The 16,694-nt window shown below is 35.2% G+C and overlaps 2 protein-coding genes across 7 annotated transcripts; one reads left to right on the top strand and one right to left on the bottom strand.

Moving 5' to 3' along the window:
* Positions 1–182: 182 nt before the first annotated feature.
* Positions 183–13,348, top strand: LOC106133541 (constitutive coactivator of PPAR-gamma-like protein 1). 4 transcript variants are annotated; one of them, XM_060944939.1, is made up of 21 exons: positions 183–319; positions 548–771; positions 985–1,163; positions 2,104–2,217; positions 2,314–2,460; positions 2,809–2,970; positions 3,864–4,059; positions 4,147–4,253; positions 4,542–4,733; positions 5,299–5,581; positions 5,990–6,149; positions 6,424–6,549; positions 6,706–6,817; positions 6,983–7,207; positions 7,617–7,727; positions 8,338–8,436; positions 8,902–8,947; positions 9,026–9,074; positions 9,857–9,945; positions 10,257–10,381; positions 10,519–13,348. In XM_060944939.1, the coding sequence occupies exons 2-21, from the start codon at positions 624–626 to the stop codon at positions 10,585–10,587; spliced, it is 2,739 nt and encodes a 912-aa protein (XP_060800922.1). In that variant the 5' UTR covers positions 183–319; positions 548–623; the 3' UTR covers positions 10,588–13,348. The 4 variants fall into 4 exon arrangements, with proteins under 4 accessions (XP_060800922.1, XP_060800923.1, XP_060800921.1 ...); XM_060944940.1 differs by having other exon boundaries at positions 8,902–8,952; positions 9,031–9,074; XM_060944938.1 differs by having other exon boundaries at positions 3,867–4,059; positions 8,902–9,074.
* On the bottom strand, positions 12,380–16,446 carry LOC106133526 (GPN-loop GTPase 2). 3 transcript variants are annotated; one of them, XR_001228566.2, is made up of 2 exons: positions 16,204–16,446; positions 12,380–13,577 (listed from the first exon to the last, which is right to left on the bottom strand). XR_001228566.2 is itself a non-coding variant. In XM_013333290.2 (2 exons), exon 2 carries the CDS (start codon positions 15,176–15,178, stop codon positions 14,279–14,281), a length of 900 nt encoding a protein of 299 aa, XP_013188744.2. In that variant the 5' UTR covers positions 15,179–15,612; positions 16,204–16,446; the 3' UTR covers positions 14,150–14,278. The 3 variants fall into 3 exon arrangements, 2 of the variants coding, with proteins under 2 accessions (XP_013188744.2, XP_013188754.2); XM_013333290.2 differs by lacking the exon at positions 12,380–13,577 and adding an exon at positions 14,150–15,612; XM_013333300.2 differs by lacking the exon at positions 12,380–13,577 and adding an exon at positions 14,150–15,337.
* Positions 16,447–16,694: the final 248 nt, after the last annotated feature.

Raw genomic sequence — 16,694 nt, 5'->3', positions numbered from 1 at the left:
AAAAATAATGCTAGGGAATAGAAAATCATTACGATTGTTTCAACAATAAGCCAAATAAAGTTATTCTTTCCTAACCTTAGGTATTTTCTTTTGACAGTAAAACTGCATTTGAAATAAAGAACACAACCTTCCATGTTTTTCAGCGATAGTCTCAAATAACTGCTTCATTATTTTCACCTTCACTTCACGGTACTGGCAATACTGAACAAAAGAAAGAAGGACGGACGGGCTTGATTTTGATTGAAATAAATTTACAAATGGCTTCCGTATTCATCTTTTGGCGAACGTAATTTACCGCTGGCATGGTATTTTAGTTAAGGTTTGTATTTTCTGAATATATTTATTATACATGCGTTTATGTGTCACTGTTTTTCTAATTGTTAATATTGACATATCTACATTTAAATCTTGAGATATGTTTGTGCCGGTTATGTAGTGAAATCCACTTTAATTGCTCTTATTTCGGAAATTTATTTAATTAGCAATATTTTGTACATAAGCATAAAATTGCAGATGTTTGAAATATATACCTTATCATATTTTTCAGACGGCAGATTTCCGAAACGAACGTGTTCGATTGATCCGAGTTGGGTACTATTTCATTAACGACTTGTCAAAGAACCATGGGAATACAAGATCTACAAACATTTTTAGAAAATGAAGGAGTTGGTGTTGATCTTTTTAGAATCGCCAGAAATCAAGCGGGCGGTTTCCGACTGGTGCTTGACGCGGAAGGTTGCTTAGATCGATTGTATGGCGGATATTTTTCAGGTAAATAGGCATAAAATTTTTGGTCATGCATTTCTCTAGCAAAATAGAGAAATTGTTTGCACCACATAACTGTAATGAAGTGGATAATAAATTTTTGCTGTGCTATCAAAGTCCAAGGTAAATTTACAAATATCATGCAAGTAAAAAAACTAACATTTCAATTATTTCTCTATCAATCTCACTTAATAATTGATGAAATATTTTTTTATGCAGATTGGGCTTGTGGGGGACAATGGGCACGCTGTGTCCAATTCCTTACAACACTAGCTCAAGCTCTGGCTGAGCATCAAGTGGCCCTCTGTGTTTGTTTCAATGGCGCCCACCCAACACCACCCGCAACTCCACAACACTGGATGCAGACGCAGGCTACGTACAGACAAAGAGTCAATTCAGTAAGTGCTGGCTCTGTTATTTATTGAAATTAAATAATGTTAAGCAAAGGAAATAAGCTGCACTTTTTTTATGGAAAAGACCTCCAGGTCAAATATACAGAGGATTACCAGACATTTTTTTTTTAAACTAGCTGCTATCACCTTTTACTTTATTGTTTGCATGACTGAATGTTTTTTGTTAAAGTGTAATTTCTATATTTCTTATAGTTTAGCTTAACCTCCATGGTGCAGCATCAGGTGTTACAGATCTTTGATTTTTATACCTCTAACCTAGGCTAAACAACTTTTGTTATGACATCATTATTAAATATATTCTATGAACAGAGACTTTTTACCTATTTGGTAAAAAAATATATTTACATAAAAACAAAATTATTTGGTAGATTTGAGTGACACTTTTTTGTTATTGGGCCTGGACAACATAAAAGCTATAAATGATTTTGAAATCTGGAACCCTTGATACATACATACATACATAAAATCACGCCTCTTTCCCGGAGGGGTAGGCAGAGACTACCTCTTTCCACTTGCCACGATCTCTGCATACTTCCTTCACTTCATCCACATTCATAACTCTCTTCATACAAGCTCGCCTTGATGGAAAACCATAATGGTCCAGCTAAACTGTAATAAATGTAATATGTATTGATAAAATCTTTAAAATATGTCCTTAAAAATAATCATCATATTGAAATTAATTTCAAGCCCAAGATTATAATAAGTGAAAGCAGAGTGTGAAGTGAGTACATAAGTTTATTTCTTATACATAGATAAAATCTTAGATACATACATGACATAGTTGATGATTGAAGAGATTGGCCAGGGAGTTACTTATTGTAATCAAAACCATGAAGGTTTAACACCCTTTAAACTAAAATTAAGGCTTAATATACTGAATGAGGTTAATATTTAAAATAAGCTTTTTGTTTATTCTTAACAGGTACTGCGCCACATTGTAACAAAGGGCACACCACCTCCCAAAGTGTGGTGGGTTCCCCCTACAGGATTACACTCCTGCCTTCGTACTGCATTGCGGTATCTCAACATACCTATTGTAAGTGACAAATTTAACTTTGTTTTTAATGCTGTATAAATAGAGAGGATGCTTTTACCCTAATGAGGTCTTACTCAAACCTTTTCATTTATACAGATGGTGTCTACTGATGATCATTGTCAAGAAGTAGTTGGACTTTGCCGTGAAAAAACATATGCGGGGCTGGTGGGATGCTCTGCTGAATATTTAGTATTTCAGCCCCCAAGATATTTCAGCTCTTCACAATTGAAATTAACCTATCGGGTATGCAGACAGATTTAGTTACATGTTTTTCTCAAAAGTTAATCACAAAAAGCAATATAAGACTTTCAGGAAATCCAATTGTTCAAGAAAATAAGATCATTTATCATTGATTACAACTAGATGCCTATCCCAGTGAGTAGTCTAAAGATACTTGTGATGGGAATGACAAGCCCTTAGACCCTTACTTCCTACTATCAAGGCTTACAAAATAAAAGAACTAATCAAAGATCAGCAAAAAGTTTAGTTTTAAACATTTCTGATTTTATCACACCCTCGATAAAAATAAATTAATAATTTATTCTAGACATACATGTATATGTGTGTAATTTTTTACATTTAAATTTTCAGTCTTCACTGGAAACAAAAGAGTATATGGTTCACGAACTTCCTCGTGTTTTGGATGTTCAACAAGATAGGCTGTGTCTTATGGCTGCCTTGCTAGGAGGCACCATTTTATCTGAGCAAAGTCTTACAGATTTTTACAAGAGGTTGGGGATTACGCAGAAAAAGGTAATTGTTTGTGAAATAATCCTCAAATTTTTTACAAAAGTTATGATTTCAGTCATCGTAGTGTGGCACACGCGACGCCTTTTTTATCGCGTGAAAAGCTATCTTTGTTCTGTTTCACATCATAATAAAAAGCGAAACAAGGACACTTTTCGAATAAAAAAGTCCAGTACAATAACCCCTTGTTTAGTCTGTCTGGACATCATATTTTGCCTTTGTCATCAAAACAAAACTGCAAATTGATCATCACAATGGTATGGGATTGAAAGAAAAATAATGTGTAAATTTCAGGTCTGCACTGGTACCAGTGTAAGTTGGTTTGGCATATTAATTATATATTTATTTCCGTCAATACTTAACACCTAGAATTCTATAGCTAAAAAATCTTCATAATAATACTAGCTGCTGCCCGCGACTTCGTCCGTCTTAAATGTCTATAATTAACTTTTTTTTGTTATTCTGATATCTTAGCTATCACTGAGAAGTTTGATAAAAATCCGTATTTTTTTTGTGCCGTGTGGTTCCCGGCACCAATAAAAAAAAAGAATAGGACCACTCCATCTCGTTTCCATGGATGTCGTAAAAGGCGACTAAAGGATAGGCTTATAAACTTGGGATTCTTCTTTTAGGCGATGAGCTAGCAACCCGTCACTATTTGAATCTCAATTCTATCATTAAGCCAAACAGCTGAACGTGGCCTATCAGTCTTTTCAAGACTGTTGGCTCTGTCTACCCCGTAAGGGATAAAGACGTGATCATATGTATGAATGTTTTTTTTTTGCGTAGGACTTATATTGTCTTATTGTCTTGTATGGACTGTCGCTTTAAGAATATAGTAGGAAAACATTTTTGATGAATATAAAAAAAAAGTTATAGCAATTAAACTTAAATTTTAGCAGCAAGTCCCGCCAGAGACTTTGGTTAAAAGTGTGTGCCAATTCGTCCGTGATCTGCCGTCGTCTGACATTGACGTCGCGTGCACTGAGATATTTGGTGACCTCAACGATCTCCGCGCTGCCAAACTCAAACAAGCTGTACAGTATTATCTCAATGGAACCAAAGATGGTTTTCTCAAGTATAGAACTGCATCTGGTAAGATTTGTAACTTATAAACAAATTTTTATTTAGAACTAAATGTGTGTAAAATAATTGTGTTATGGTTTTATCTCTTATTAACAGGTCGTCGCCCGAAAACAAAGAAGAATCAAAAACCTGAATTCAGTCCTCAGTCTACATCAACAGATTTGGATACTTCCAAGTTGGCAACAGAGACTTCTGAATATGAGGTTCCTTTTATTTTCAGTGTCACATTCTAAAAATCTATTGCTATGGTCATCCACGCCTTTTGAATCATCATCAGACAACATTGGCATCATTTGATTGAAATACTTCACCTATCGTGTTGCATGATCAAAATTTTAACGAATCATAAGTGCAAAGTGGTCCTCCATCTTTCGTTTTCTATTTTAATTTTTATCCCTTACTACTGTTATATATTTATGTTGTGTTAAATTTATTGTTTGCCCGTCCCTTTTACCAAACACTCGGCACTTCAAAATTGGTCAATATTACAGCAAAAAGGCTTGGAAGATTACAAATTGGCAACAGTGAATGCGTCAATGAACGCGGACTTCCACACGGAGGAGCATGGCAATGGGTTGCAGCACGGAATTGCAGCATTATCATTGGAAAGCGGTGATGCGAGCTCAAGTACTACACAAGCCAAACCAGCTGATAGAGTAGACAAGCAGCCCGCAACTAAGGAGGTAGGGCTATTATTGTCCATCACTTTTGATAATGTTCTAGACATCAGGTTTTTTAAAGCTATGCAATATAATGGCATAACTTGTATCAGTTCAGATAAAATTGATGGCATTAGATTTCCGACTTTACACAACTTGAATTGTTAGATAGCTTTGCCTATCTTTTTATTTTATTTTGCAAAAGTAAAATGTACAACATCCCTTCAACAGTCCAACTGAGTAAAGTTTGTTCAGTTGGACTGTTGAATCTATTGGGCTGGTAAGCCAGGTTATCTGTCAAGCTGGTGGGAATAAATTTTTCTACTGATCAACTTGGAGCGTAAAAATACATTTTCAGCCTATATGTATGTTTGTAATGCGATAACTTCCGATCCGCTGGTCTAATTTTGATAAAATTTAAAAGGTATGTTGAATCTTTAAATAGAATTTTTAAGTTCGTAACAGGTAACAAAGCTGGTCAAGTGGTTTTTGAGATATTCATAATTTTGTAAAAAAAAATGTGTTCTCAAGGTTTTAACTGGCGAACGACTAGTGTATTAGAAATCACGTAACGTATTATTTTTTTAAGGCCCGCCAAGCCGTCTCAAAAAGCCTGTCTGCCGATGACAACTGCCCCGCCGCCCCCGCCGAAGTCCTGCGCACTTGCGCCGAGCGCCACGCGCGCGGCCTCATGCACCCCGGCATGCTCTCTATACTCACCCACAGACAAGTCACTCTGCCGGTGCTGATGGAAGACGACAACCATCGCGAAATACCATCGATCCATCACTTCTTCAGACCTATCAGGCAGAATGTCTACGCGATTCTGTATAACATGCATCATCATCGATTCATGGCTCAGAAGGCCAAGGGTATGTTTTCTTTGAAGAATTTTTTTATATCAAGTCTTGTTATCTGAAAAATACACTTTTAAATGTTGTTTATGTAAAATTAGTTAGAATCAATCTACATGTTAAGAAGAATGTCGTTTAAAATTATGATTTCTTACCATTTATTAATACATCCATGTTTCTAATTAAGTGATTCTACATGCCATGAAATATTTTAGTGCATATCATAATTTTTTATGTGGAAACACTGCATGGACGTTAGTATAAGAATTAAAGTGGAAAGATGTAATCTCTGCCTATGTATACAACCGAAACTTAACAATGTTGTCTTCTCTTTACAAACAGGATTTTGAAAATACTTGAGCACTTCAATATATTTTTATTATTATCTAATTGAATGTCCACTATTAGTTTAATTGTTTGTTGCAGAGGAAGGCACAGCTAGCACTGCTGGTGCTAACGAACGAGCCTGTACAGTGCAGGTATCAGAATGGATCTATTCCCGTGTGAACCCGGGCAAGAGTCCCGAAATGGTGCCTGGGGTTGTGCTCGATTGGCCGGTCCCAACCGTGCAGAGGCTTTGGTTCGGGTGAGCTTTATTGTACCCAGCTACAAAAGGTGTAACCTCACTTCAGATTTTAGCTGTTACTTAAACACAAATGTAAAGAAACATGAAATTTTTTTCGTCAACTTCCTATGAGTTGTGCCAGTTGCTTCTCTTCCCATGTTTAAGTTTCCATTGTTAAAGTAAATCAAGGGAAAAAGAAGTTAACGTGGCATTCTTTTTAACTTAAATTTGAATTCCATCTAAGCCCATATAGCTTGTTGTGTAAAATGTTAAATATGTAATGTTTTTATTTCAGAACTGCTCAAGATGACAAATGCCGTCGCATGCGCGCATTCCTCTCCTGTATGCGATCAGATACTCCACTGATGCTGAACATATCATATGTGCCCCAACATCTTCTCATATTAGCTACAGTGCTAAGGTAAAAACACTGAATCAAACTAAAAATGAAATATTTATGCTTTAAGATATTGTTGTAAAAATACTATTTATTTATGTACAAAATGATGTAAAATATACCTATATACGGACAAACCAAATATTAATATTCTTAGTTTCATGTTTTTTTTTCTTTCAGATTTATCATGACATCTCAGTTGCAAATCCTACGAAGACAGGAACTGGACGCATTTTTAGCAACAGCTTTCTCTAATGATCTCATGAACGCCCTTCACTTGCAAGAAATGACAGTAAGTAGATATTTTTGTTCTTTTTTTTTTATTCTGAAATACCCATTTAACGAATATACCTATGTAATTTCACTTTAATGAGCTCAGGCTTATTAACGGTTACATGGGTAACTAACTGTTTTAGAAAACGTATTTGATCGTTTACTAAGCCATGGTAATTTCCAGGTGAACGGCATTAGCTCCCGCGGGGTGCAACTTGGAGCCCTGGTGATGGCGGGCGCGGAGGCGGCGCTGCTGGCCAACGACGCGTGCGGCGCGCCCGTGCCCTGGCTCGTGGCCGCGCCCTGGCTCTACTTCGACGGCAAGCTGCTGCAGCGCAACCTGCACCGCGCCAACCACTGCAAGCATCTGGCCCAGCTGTGCGATAACAATCTCGATACTGTTGTCAAGGTACACTAAACATTATTGGAATTTTTTATAATAGATTTCAGTGTGTTTGACCTCAATCTGCCTTGTGGTAAGCAAGTTGGGCCTAAGGTGGTGTATGCACATTCACTCTAGCTTTGAAAATCTCCATGTTGTATGTATCGGGGAAGAGATATGTGGGAAGGGAATTCCAAATGGTTCGTATGGATACTTATAATCGTCAAAGCATCATCAAACTCTGGACTTGATTCTATACTGTAATTTGCCAGAGATTTAACTCATTCTTAATGAATTAACATTGTGCAATATAATAATTGTATTATGCGCCGATCTCAGTCAATATGAAAATAGATGCACGATTACCTTCTTATATTTCTGAGGTCGTTCATTGTGGTAGGCGTTGTTACTTACATAAGTATTCATTATTTGTCAGGTGGAACGCATGAGGAAGGCAATCTTGGAGGGACTGGAAGTGGAGTTTGCTATGCCGCCGCTGCCTCTTGTTGCGGGTGTTGTGGGCGGAGGATGGCCGCGAGGACTTGGGGTAGGATTTGTCTCATGTCACAATGTTCGTTCCCGTACTCCTCCGAATCGGCTTGACCGAATCTCATGAAATTTTGTGAGCATATTGAGTAGGTCTGAGAACCGGCCAATATCTATTTATACCCTTAGTGATAAGGGTTGTCCACCTTTAACGTTTGCCAGGACAGCTAGTATATATACATATATATAAATACTCACTTCTTTGGAGGGGACCTCGGTGTGCGCCGTTTGACTATGATCCTGGAATGGGTAAGTTGGGATTTTACACTTGATTGCTAATCGATTTTTATTGTAGAGTTGATGAATTATGAAAAAAGATTCAAAGTCATTGGTATGGCTTACCTCTCTTATACCTTTTTACTTCGAGCACCGAACCGTTTTACCCATTAGATCGTGTACGCCCTTGCATGTCTAAAATAGACATGCAAGAGCGTAAACGATCTAATATTTAATTGGTTATGTAATATACAAAAAAAATATTTCTTATTATGTACTACAAAAAAATTGTTATGTACAATAAATTATTTACAAACAAACAAAACAGAATCCGACGAATTGAGAAACTCCTTTTTTTAAAGTCTGTTAAAAGGGTGGTATTTGTTTGATGATAGCGCGGGCGCGGACGTGGCGCTCGGTTGGAGATCGCCGGCGTGGTGGTGGGGCAGTGGGGAGGCGGTAGCTACCCCGCGAGGGCGACTCGCTATCCGCAGGTATGGACTGTAGGATATATCCGGTTATGTTATGTCGTACAGTCATAGGTTTGAATTTAGAAAATAAATATAAATTTTCCAGATTTTGTTTTTTAGAATAAATGTTTAATTTGTTGTAGTTATTGTACTATTTTGCAGGTAGTGATTACACGATAAAAATTTTGTTAAATTGTGCTTTAATTCTGCATTATGCTTAAGTGATTCGCGCCCATTTTTAATCACCGACGTGAAATGACGGAGTGTTATATTTGAGTTTAGACATGCCAAATTTATGTCCAGTTCTGTGATCCCGTATTCCCGAGCGGAAGAACCGATTTATAGAAATCGGTCCGAAATGCATGCATATGCAATGCAAAAATGCATTAGATTATTTTGTCTAATACTTGTCAAATAAAAAGGCTCGATGTACCTATTGCGATAAATTTATTTTCTGTATATGTTATTTTACTTGTGGATAAATGGCAGGTGAGCTACGTGGGCTACACCCCGCCTACCCGCAACTCATACGGCGGGCGCGGCTGGCGCGGCGCGCGCGGCGGGCGCGGGCGCGGGCGCGGCGGCGCGGGGGCCGCGCGCGCGCCGCGCCGCCTGCGCCGCGACCACGAGCCCGTCAAGACCACCACGCTCACCGTCAACGGGTAAATGCACTTTCATTAATAACTCTCGCCTTGCATTATACTATTTTTTAAAAATACAGGTATTAAACTTAACATGCTATTTCACTCGCACCAACGTACGTACATGTATATTCATCGCGCGCACGCCTGGAGTAGACTTCAACGTGCCTGGAAAGATAGGGGAACCATCGAAAGTGACCGGGGGTTGTGGAAACATTATTCGTATAGTTTTCGGAATAACATATATAAAAGTCAGATTTTATACTATGACAAAAGTAAAAGAAATATATTAATAATCATAGGTACTGTAAGGGTGTCTGGAAAGGAGTAGTTACCGCCCGAAGTGTCCGCTAATAAACTAGGCGCTTTCTAATATGATTGTAAATTAAAATTTATGAAAACTAAGTTTTATACTATAACAAAGAGACATAATTTTACTCACCTTTACTACTTGTTACCTGCCAAATCCACCGCGACCCAGGTTGTATAGGCTGGGTTTGATTATACCTGTATAGGAGACATGTATAGAAGAATTTACAACTTTTATAATATAACGTAGGTCTGGGCGTCGCGAGCTCTTAGTCTATATTTGAAGAAGACTCATTCAGTAGTATTGTGTGACCAGGCTCATTAAGGAAAAAATACTTCACTCATGCCAGTTGTATCCTTTATCCCAAGTCCACATTTCAACATTAAGTTTGCAGACTCCCAGATAAACTATTAACGACAGTTCACAGAGACAACTTGTTTGGTATTAATTCTCACCATGTCTTTATATTTACCACGACGATGTTTTCTTACAGAAAAACTGTGAGGCCTGAAGAAATGACGTCACAAGCAGATGATGTAAGCCCACAGGAAGACAACTTTATTGCTGAGAATGAAGGCGATGGTAAACGCTAAATTTTAAGTCGTATTAACTGATATTAATTATGCCGGTATCTCCGCCGGTGTAATAAATATATTATTTACTAGCTGTTATCCGCAGCTTCGCCTGCATAAAATTGGTTGCGATTTCCCATTCCCGTGAAAACATCGGAATAAACAATATTTCTATCATCTCCTTTTTCTATACAAGTCGATAGTCTAAGCATGAGGTCTTCCGCTTCCCCACTACTTTTGACTGTATGTTGCTTGTCAGTAACGCAATAAATGTGATAATTAATTATAAATTATTGATTAACAATAAAAAATATTTCACAGGCGCACAACCACAGAAAACAAAGACTGCAAAAAACTTTAAGAAGAATGTCGGAAAAGGAAAAAAGAAAGGTTCCAATCAGAAGAATAATGTCGCTCAAATGTTGGATGGTTTCGACAATAACAAGGTGATAGCCGAATAAATCAGATCTCTACAATATTAAACAACAGGACTTACAAAAGCTTTCCTCTATTTTTTATTATTAAAAATTGTGTAGTTTAAAGTATCTATTTTTCACTGAATTAATCGAATCATGTATTTTAGGTGGCGGAGCAAAGCCACAAATCTGAAAAGGAGCACATCGGTCAAGGTGATGCGCCCGTTTCTAACTAAATATATCCTTCTAAGGTAACCTTCATTGTCTTTCAAAGTAGTTTTGTCTAATATTTTGTTTCAATATTTAAAGTTATTTCATGTAGTTTGAGGAAAGCTTACCATAATTACAATTTATTATTACATTTTGTTGCTAGTGAGGGAGCAAAAGTAATATGACAATGCCTTCACTAGCATTCATTTTAACTAACTTCTTGGGAATTTGACAACATCTCAATAGCAGTGTTTTAGCACGTCTTTGTTTGGGTTGCATAGCATAATTGTAAACAGGATAATTAACAAAATATTCCACAGAATTTCTTGTTTGTGAGGTGAGTACCCAACAGACATGACGTATACGTGCCTGAAGATCTAAAAGACTTCCCAAATTTGAGACTGATTTTATATTACTTTAATTGACACAGTGTGTTAATTAATTATAATATTAAAACAAACGACAACCGAGGCAATGTTTTTGTCTCGATAATCCCTAATGAGACTTAATACCTCTTAGGATGTTTTGATATTTGCCTTATAAGCACCACATAACCTCTAGCCTTACTTTACTAGATCTGTAATATCAAAGCAAGTATCAAAATCCATTAAGAGACAGGTTCTGTTGATTGAGGTAGAAAAATATCTCCGAAATAAGAACCCAACAGCACCCGTTTTTGACAAGTGATAATTAGAAAATATATATTAATAAACTAATGTTGGTTGTTAAGTCGTTTGATTGAAAAGTGAGATGGCTTAGTATATAATATGTTTTATTTTTAAGCATATGAGGTACTGAGTCAGCATTATTTATTTACATATAGTATATTTACAATTTACCAAATCATTATTTTTTATTTTAAGGCTGGTTTCGTCTATAAAATCCATCCAGTCATGAAGTGAGTATTCTACAAAAATAAGATTAATTGCAAATTAAGTACATGATGTATGATGTATACGACTGTCGATTGCATAGATGAAACCAAATTGTTTTCAGACTTGTTTTTGGAATTCTTGGTATATTATTTAGGCGTTGATTGTTGAATAGGAAGGAGTGTAAATGGAATAAACAGTCTTTCACAAAATTGGGGAAATAAATTTCATTTGATGTGACCAATACCGTAAATTTATCAACCAATTACTGTTTTATAGTAAAATTTTGATGTTGTATTGTATATTTCGAAATGTCTTACTTGTATTCAATTCTTGTTGTACCATAGCAACCTGTGATAGGACTACTATATAATATTTTGTGACGGACTGTGTATCCTATAATTATGTTCGATGACTATTACCATAGAATGGTTGGTATAATGCCAGGTTATCGTCGCCATAATTGTAGGCAAGGTTAAGATAGTGTAAAATTGCATTTATTGAATGACTGTTGGTGCTTTGAAATCTGAGGGACTGCCTGAAACGAGTCTGAAACCCGTAGATTTAAGTCTAACGATAGACGTTTGATGAAACTGAAAGTACATTCGCAATCTGTCTTTTCCACATCCTATAGGGTATTATTTCGATAGGAAATCTTAGATTGTTAGTGATATATTTATATGCATTTTCGGGGAGTCAGACTTGCGAATGTTCTCTTCAATTTATATGTATTTTTGTAAATTTGTTATATTGTTATACTTAAATTTAGCTGGAATGACTAACAAAAATAATGAGACATCCAAGTCTTGCTATGAAACTCGATTGAGTGTAAAACTGTCACAATTATCAACGTTACATTCCATTGCGAGCGCACGATCTTTTGAAATTGGACAGTTAACGATAATCGAGAATGGAACTTAATGAAGACTTTACAATTTTTGGAACGCTTACCTGAAACCTGGCCAAGAATATAGACAAATATGTTGCTACTATAACATATAATTGATTTTAACAATCAAACATCAAGGGTGTATTGCACATTTTGTAGCAGCCACGGCGCTGTCCATTGACTTTATAGTTATAAAGCATCTGACTTCGTACGGAGTACAAGTCGACCACTGGATCAGTGGGAGAGAGTAGAGGTCTGTAGAGACCCTGTAACAGAGCGCCCGGTTGCATGTGGGCGCTCATACATTGCTAAGTATTCGCTGGCTGTCGCTAGATGCGATATGCACATTATATTAAACATTTATATTACATTATTACAACCTATATATTATTGCTTGCTTATTCAAATAAACACAATGTGTAGATTAGAGTTTTAACTTCAATGTATTTTGATTTCTTTAAGAATTATGTGTAACATCATTAAAGTATGTTAGAGGGTTCATAGCATAATTATAACGTGGTTGGTAATGTTTTCTCAACATATAAAATGATTATACAAGGCACATTCAATCCACTTTATATGTGGAAAAATTTTATTAATCGCCTTTTATTTCGTTACATTTGAACCACTTAAATATTTGTCATGTTTTAATGTAACATTAGTTGTGATTCAAGGAGGTAGATTTTATGTTTTCTTTTAAAACCATTACTTCGCTATAGTTTTAGATTCAGCAGTATATCTTTACTACATTTTATAAACTTGTTTGCTGACAATGGTCACTTTAATATTGTCAACATAATATAATCGAAATGTATTAGACTTGTCATGTAATAACATTTTTCGTAATTGAAGTAGCAAACATGGAACTGTGGCTTTTTTGAAAACACTTATAACTTAAGAATGTAAACCTGCAATGTAAAATTTTAAAAAAGTTCATTACTATTTCAGTTTATGAACACAAAAAAATTGGATGAATTTTAATTGTAAAGAGTTGTATTTGTCTTCAAATAAAACGTTCCATCATTATGAAATGCCTTTTATTTCAATCATAAAGGTGCAGCCTTTTGTGTATTTTAGTTACAGTTGTTCCTTCTATATTTGCTATGTGATTGATCACTACTTGCGTTGCATCTTTAATATCGTTATATTGGTGAAGAAGCATAACCTGAATAGCCTTTTTATCACTGAGAAGATTGTCCAATTGCATTTCTTTCGCTATCAATTTCTCCCATTCATCTTTCTTAATTTTAGGCATCTGTAAGAATAAGTATATATATGACATTACTAGCACTCATTGAAAACCAATATTAAAAACCTAACCTAACTACCGGGTTGGTATATACCTTCCACTTTTTACATCATTTCAATAATGTAATAATGTTGCAAGACGAGAAGTTTGGTAAAATTTCATAATATCTACAACTACAAGTGCCATTGCTTTGGGATGTTCAGTAAGAAACGGAGGAGTTTATTATTATTAGACTTAGGTATAATATTAATGCGAGTTTTTGAGGAAGGATGTGTATGTTTGTTACTGTTTCTATTTACCTACTGTACGCATTTTGATCAAATTTAGTACATTGCTAGCCCATCGCCCAAAATAAGAATCCCAAGTTTATAAGCCTATCCCTGAGTCGGCTTTTACGACATCCATGGGAACGAGATAGAGTGGTCCTATTGTTTTTTATTGGTGCGGGAACCGGCACACGGCACATATTTATTCAATTTCAGTCAATAATATGAGGTCACTCTCCTTGTATATTTGTTTAGTCCGCCTACTTTTATTCATACTCTATAACACCAATCCATCTTAAATGCGGATAACCAATGTGTGGATGGCCAAGCACCTATAATGGATATTGGGGAAGTCAGTTTGTGTGTAGAAAAGGTGAAAAAATTTTGATCAACATATAAATTTTAAAATAAAAGAAATTATTATGACACAATGATAATTTATTAGAAATTTGTAAGATCATAATCAGATGGTTCTTCAACACCCATGGCGCAGGCCAACATACTAGTTACGTTTCTTCCTTCATCTGCTTTGAAGACATACCCATTGGCCTTATCCACTAAATTCTTAACTTTAACTAAGCTTTCTTGTTTCATCACATTGACAAGCTGGAAACTAACTAGGCTATAATCTTCAATAATTGAAACAAATGCACCATTAAGCTTTTTATACTTATTAGTAAACTTATCTGTGTCTAAACAATCAAGAAGATAACTTAAATCTAAGACTTCAGTATAGAAATCTATGCCAAAATGTAACTTATCAACATGTTTTTTCAAAAGGTCCACTTTTGTGAGTAAATTAATATGTGGTAAACCTATTTTTAACATAGCACTTAAGGATAACATCAAAGCTGCTATAAATTTCCCAGCATCAGAGCAATGGTGAGAATCAACTAAATGAACCACACACAGCTGTAGATTTGCTTCAGTCAACTTTGAGAATATTTTGCACAAACTGTCATGATGGCAGTAAAGTTCCACCTGGCCAGGCATATCAAAAATAAAATTTGTGCAGTTATCATTCTCTATCTGATTAAGGAGCCAGTCTATATTTTTCTCTAGATATTCCATGCAATATAATAATGCTCCATTGGGGCCCAGTTTTTTCTTCTCCATTACTTCTTCAAAATCAATCAATGTACGCACATCAATGTCTGGCTTATAGGACATGAGGTCATTAGCAGGATCCAAATTTACAATCACAACTTTTCTGCCGATGTTTTTTAACAGTTGAGCCATCTTTGAACAGTATGTTGTTTTACCAGCACCAGGTGGACCAAGAACCAGCTGGCCATAATATTTATGTACAGGTTTAAATCTTTTTGCTTCTTGTAGAGCCATGTTAGTTATTTTCTTCTTTTTTTTTGATATCCAGTATAATATCCTTGCAAGCTTTCACTGTTTCAATGTCATATGTCTTTAGGTTAATAAATAAACACAAGGGCTTTGTGATATTAATTGCTTCTGCCAGGTACCTCGCAGCAACTTGTTGCTCTTCTCCTGTAGCACCAAAAATAACTTTTGTTGTATATATATCATTTGTACCAAGTGGACTATGGATTTGATCTTTTTGTATCATCAACATACTGCCAATTTTTTGAAATTGTGATATAATTAGTAGCATTTTATCTGAATATTCAGCAATAACAATTTCAGTATGGACATCATCAATATCTGCCGCTATGGATTTAAACAACTGTTGCTTACTTTCTGATTGATCAGTTTTTATTGTTAAGTTTTTCATAACATCTAGAAGTTCCATCTTCTCTATGTATCTAAAAGAAGAAGTATCAAATAAATATGTGATATAGTATATATTTCAGATGGAACTAATAGACAATTATGATTAACCAAAATAAATAAGATAAACTAAAAATTTTCTCAATATAAAAGTAAATAACCTGTTCATATTAAGTTAGAAAAGTTTAGTATGGTTTAAAATGGGTGACGTATAAAAATAGATTTTTACACTTGCCATGATTTCTTTAAGTACCTACTTCTTTTAGTTCATACACATTCTTCATTATTTTATGCAAGCATATATAAGCTTAGATAATATGTTTCGATGTATACTCACAACATGACCTCATTGTTTTAAAATTCCCTTTTTTATGCCTGCTATTGGTAATTCTTTATTCAATTCAACACCCATCTTATTTTAAACACAAATCGATAATTTAAAAAAAAATGAGCCACTGCTTAAATGTAACCAACAATTTTACAGCTTAAGTAACCAACTTCTGAAAAAAGTACCTAAGCTCTATTTCCTAAATATCTCAAAATTCCAATAGCAATCAAATTTTGCGGGCTTTCATAAATCAAGTTTCATAAATAAATAAAGATAATCGTAATTCATTCATATTTACCTTAATTTCTGTGAATGCAAAGGAATCTGATCAAGTCGCAGATACAACAAACAGAAAAATGAAACAGCGCGTAATTTTCACGAAACTTGCTACGATTGCAATTTGTGTTATTATTCTATTGCTACGTTTAAGTTAAGATAACTTTTTCAGGATTTAATTTTATAAAAATTAAACGATAAAATAACTTTTAGAGATACTTAATTTTAGTAGGTATAAGCTTCCGCATTGAACGCACACATGATGGATGACATGACATGACAATAAATTAATTGATTTTGATTGGATCAAATTTAATTTGACAGTTGACACTATTGACATAAGAATTTAAAAAATTAGGTATCGACTTAATTATAAATAATTCATACATAATAATAAAACTGTAACTGAACTTTGTCTGTACATTGAAGATATTTAAGAAAAAAAAATATTAGGGATCTTTTAGGGTCAATAGAAGCCAAAACAATTTTTTTTCTGTCTCTGTCTGTCCGTCT

This window comes from Amyelois transitella, chromosome 7 (assembly GCF_032362555.1).
Source record: "Amyelois transitella isolate CPQ chromosome 7, ilAmyTran1.1, whole genome shotgun sequence".
NCBI classification, from domain to species: domain Eukaryota; kingdom Metazoa; phylum Arthropoda; class Insecta; order Lepidoptera; family Pyralidae; genus Amyelois; species Amyelois transitella.
The sequence above is the reverse complement of the archived record's forward strand: the minus strand, read 5'-3'. Positions and strand labels throughout refer to the sequence as shown.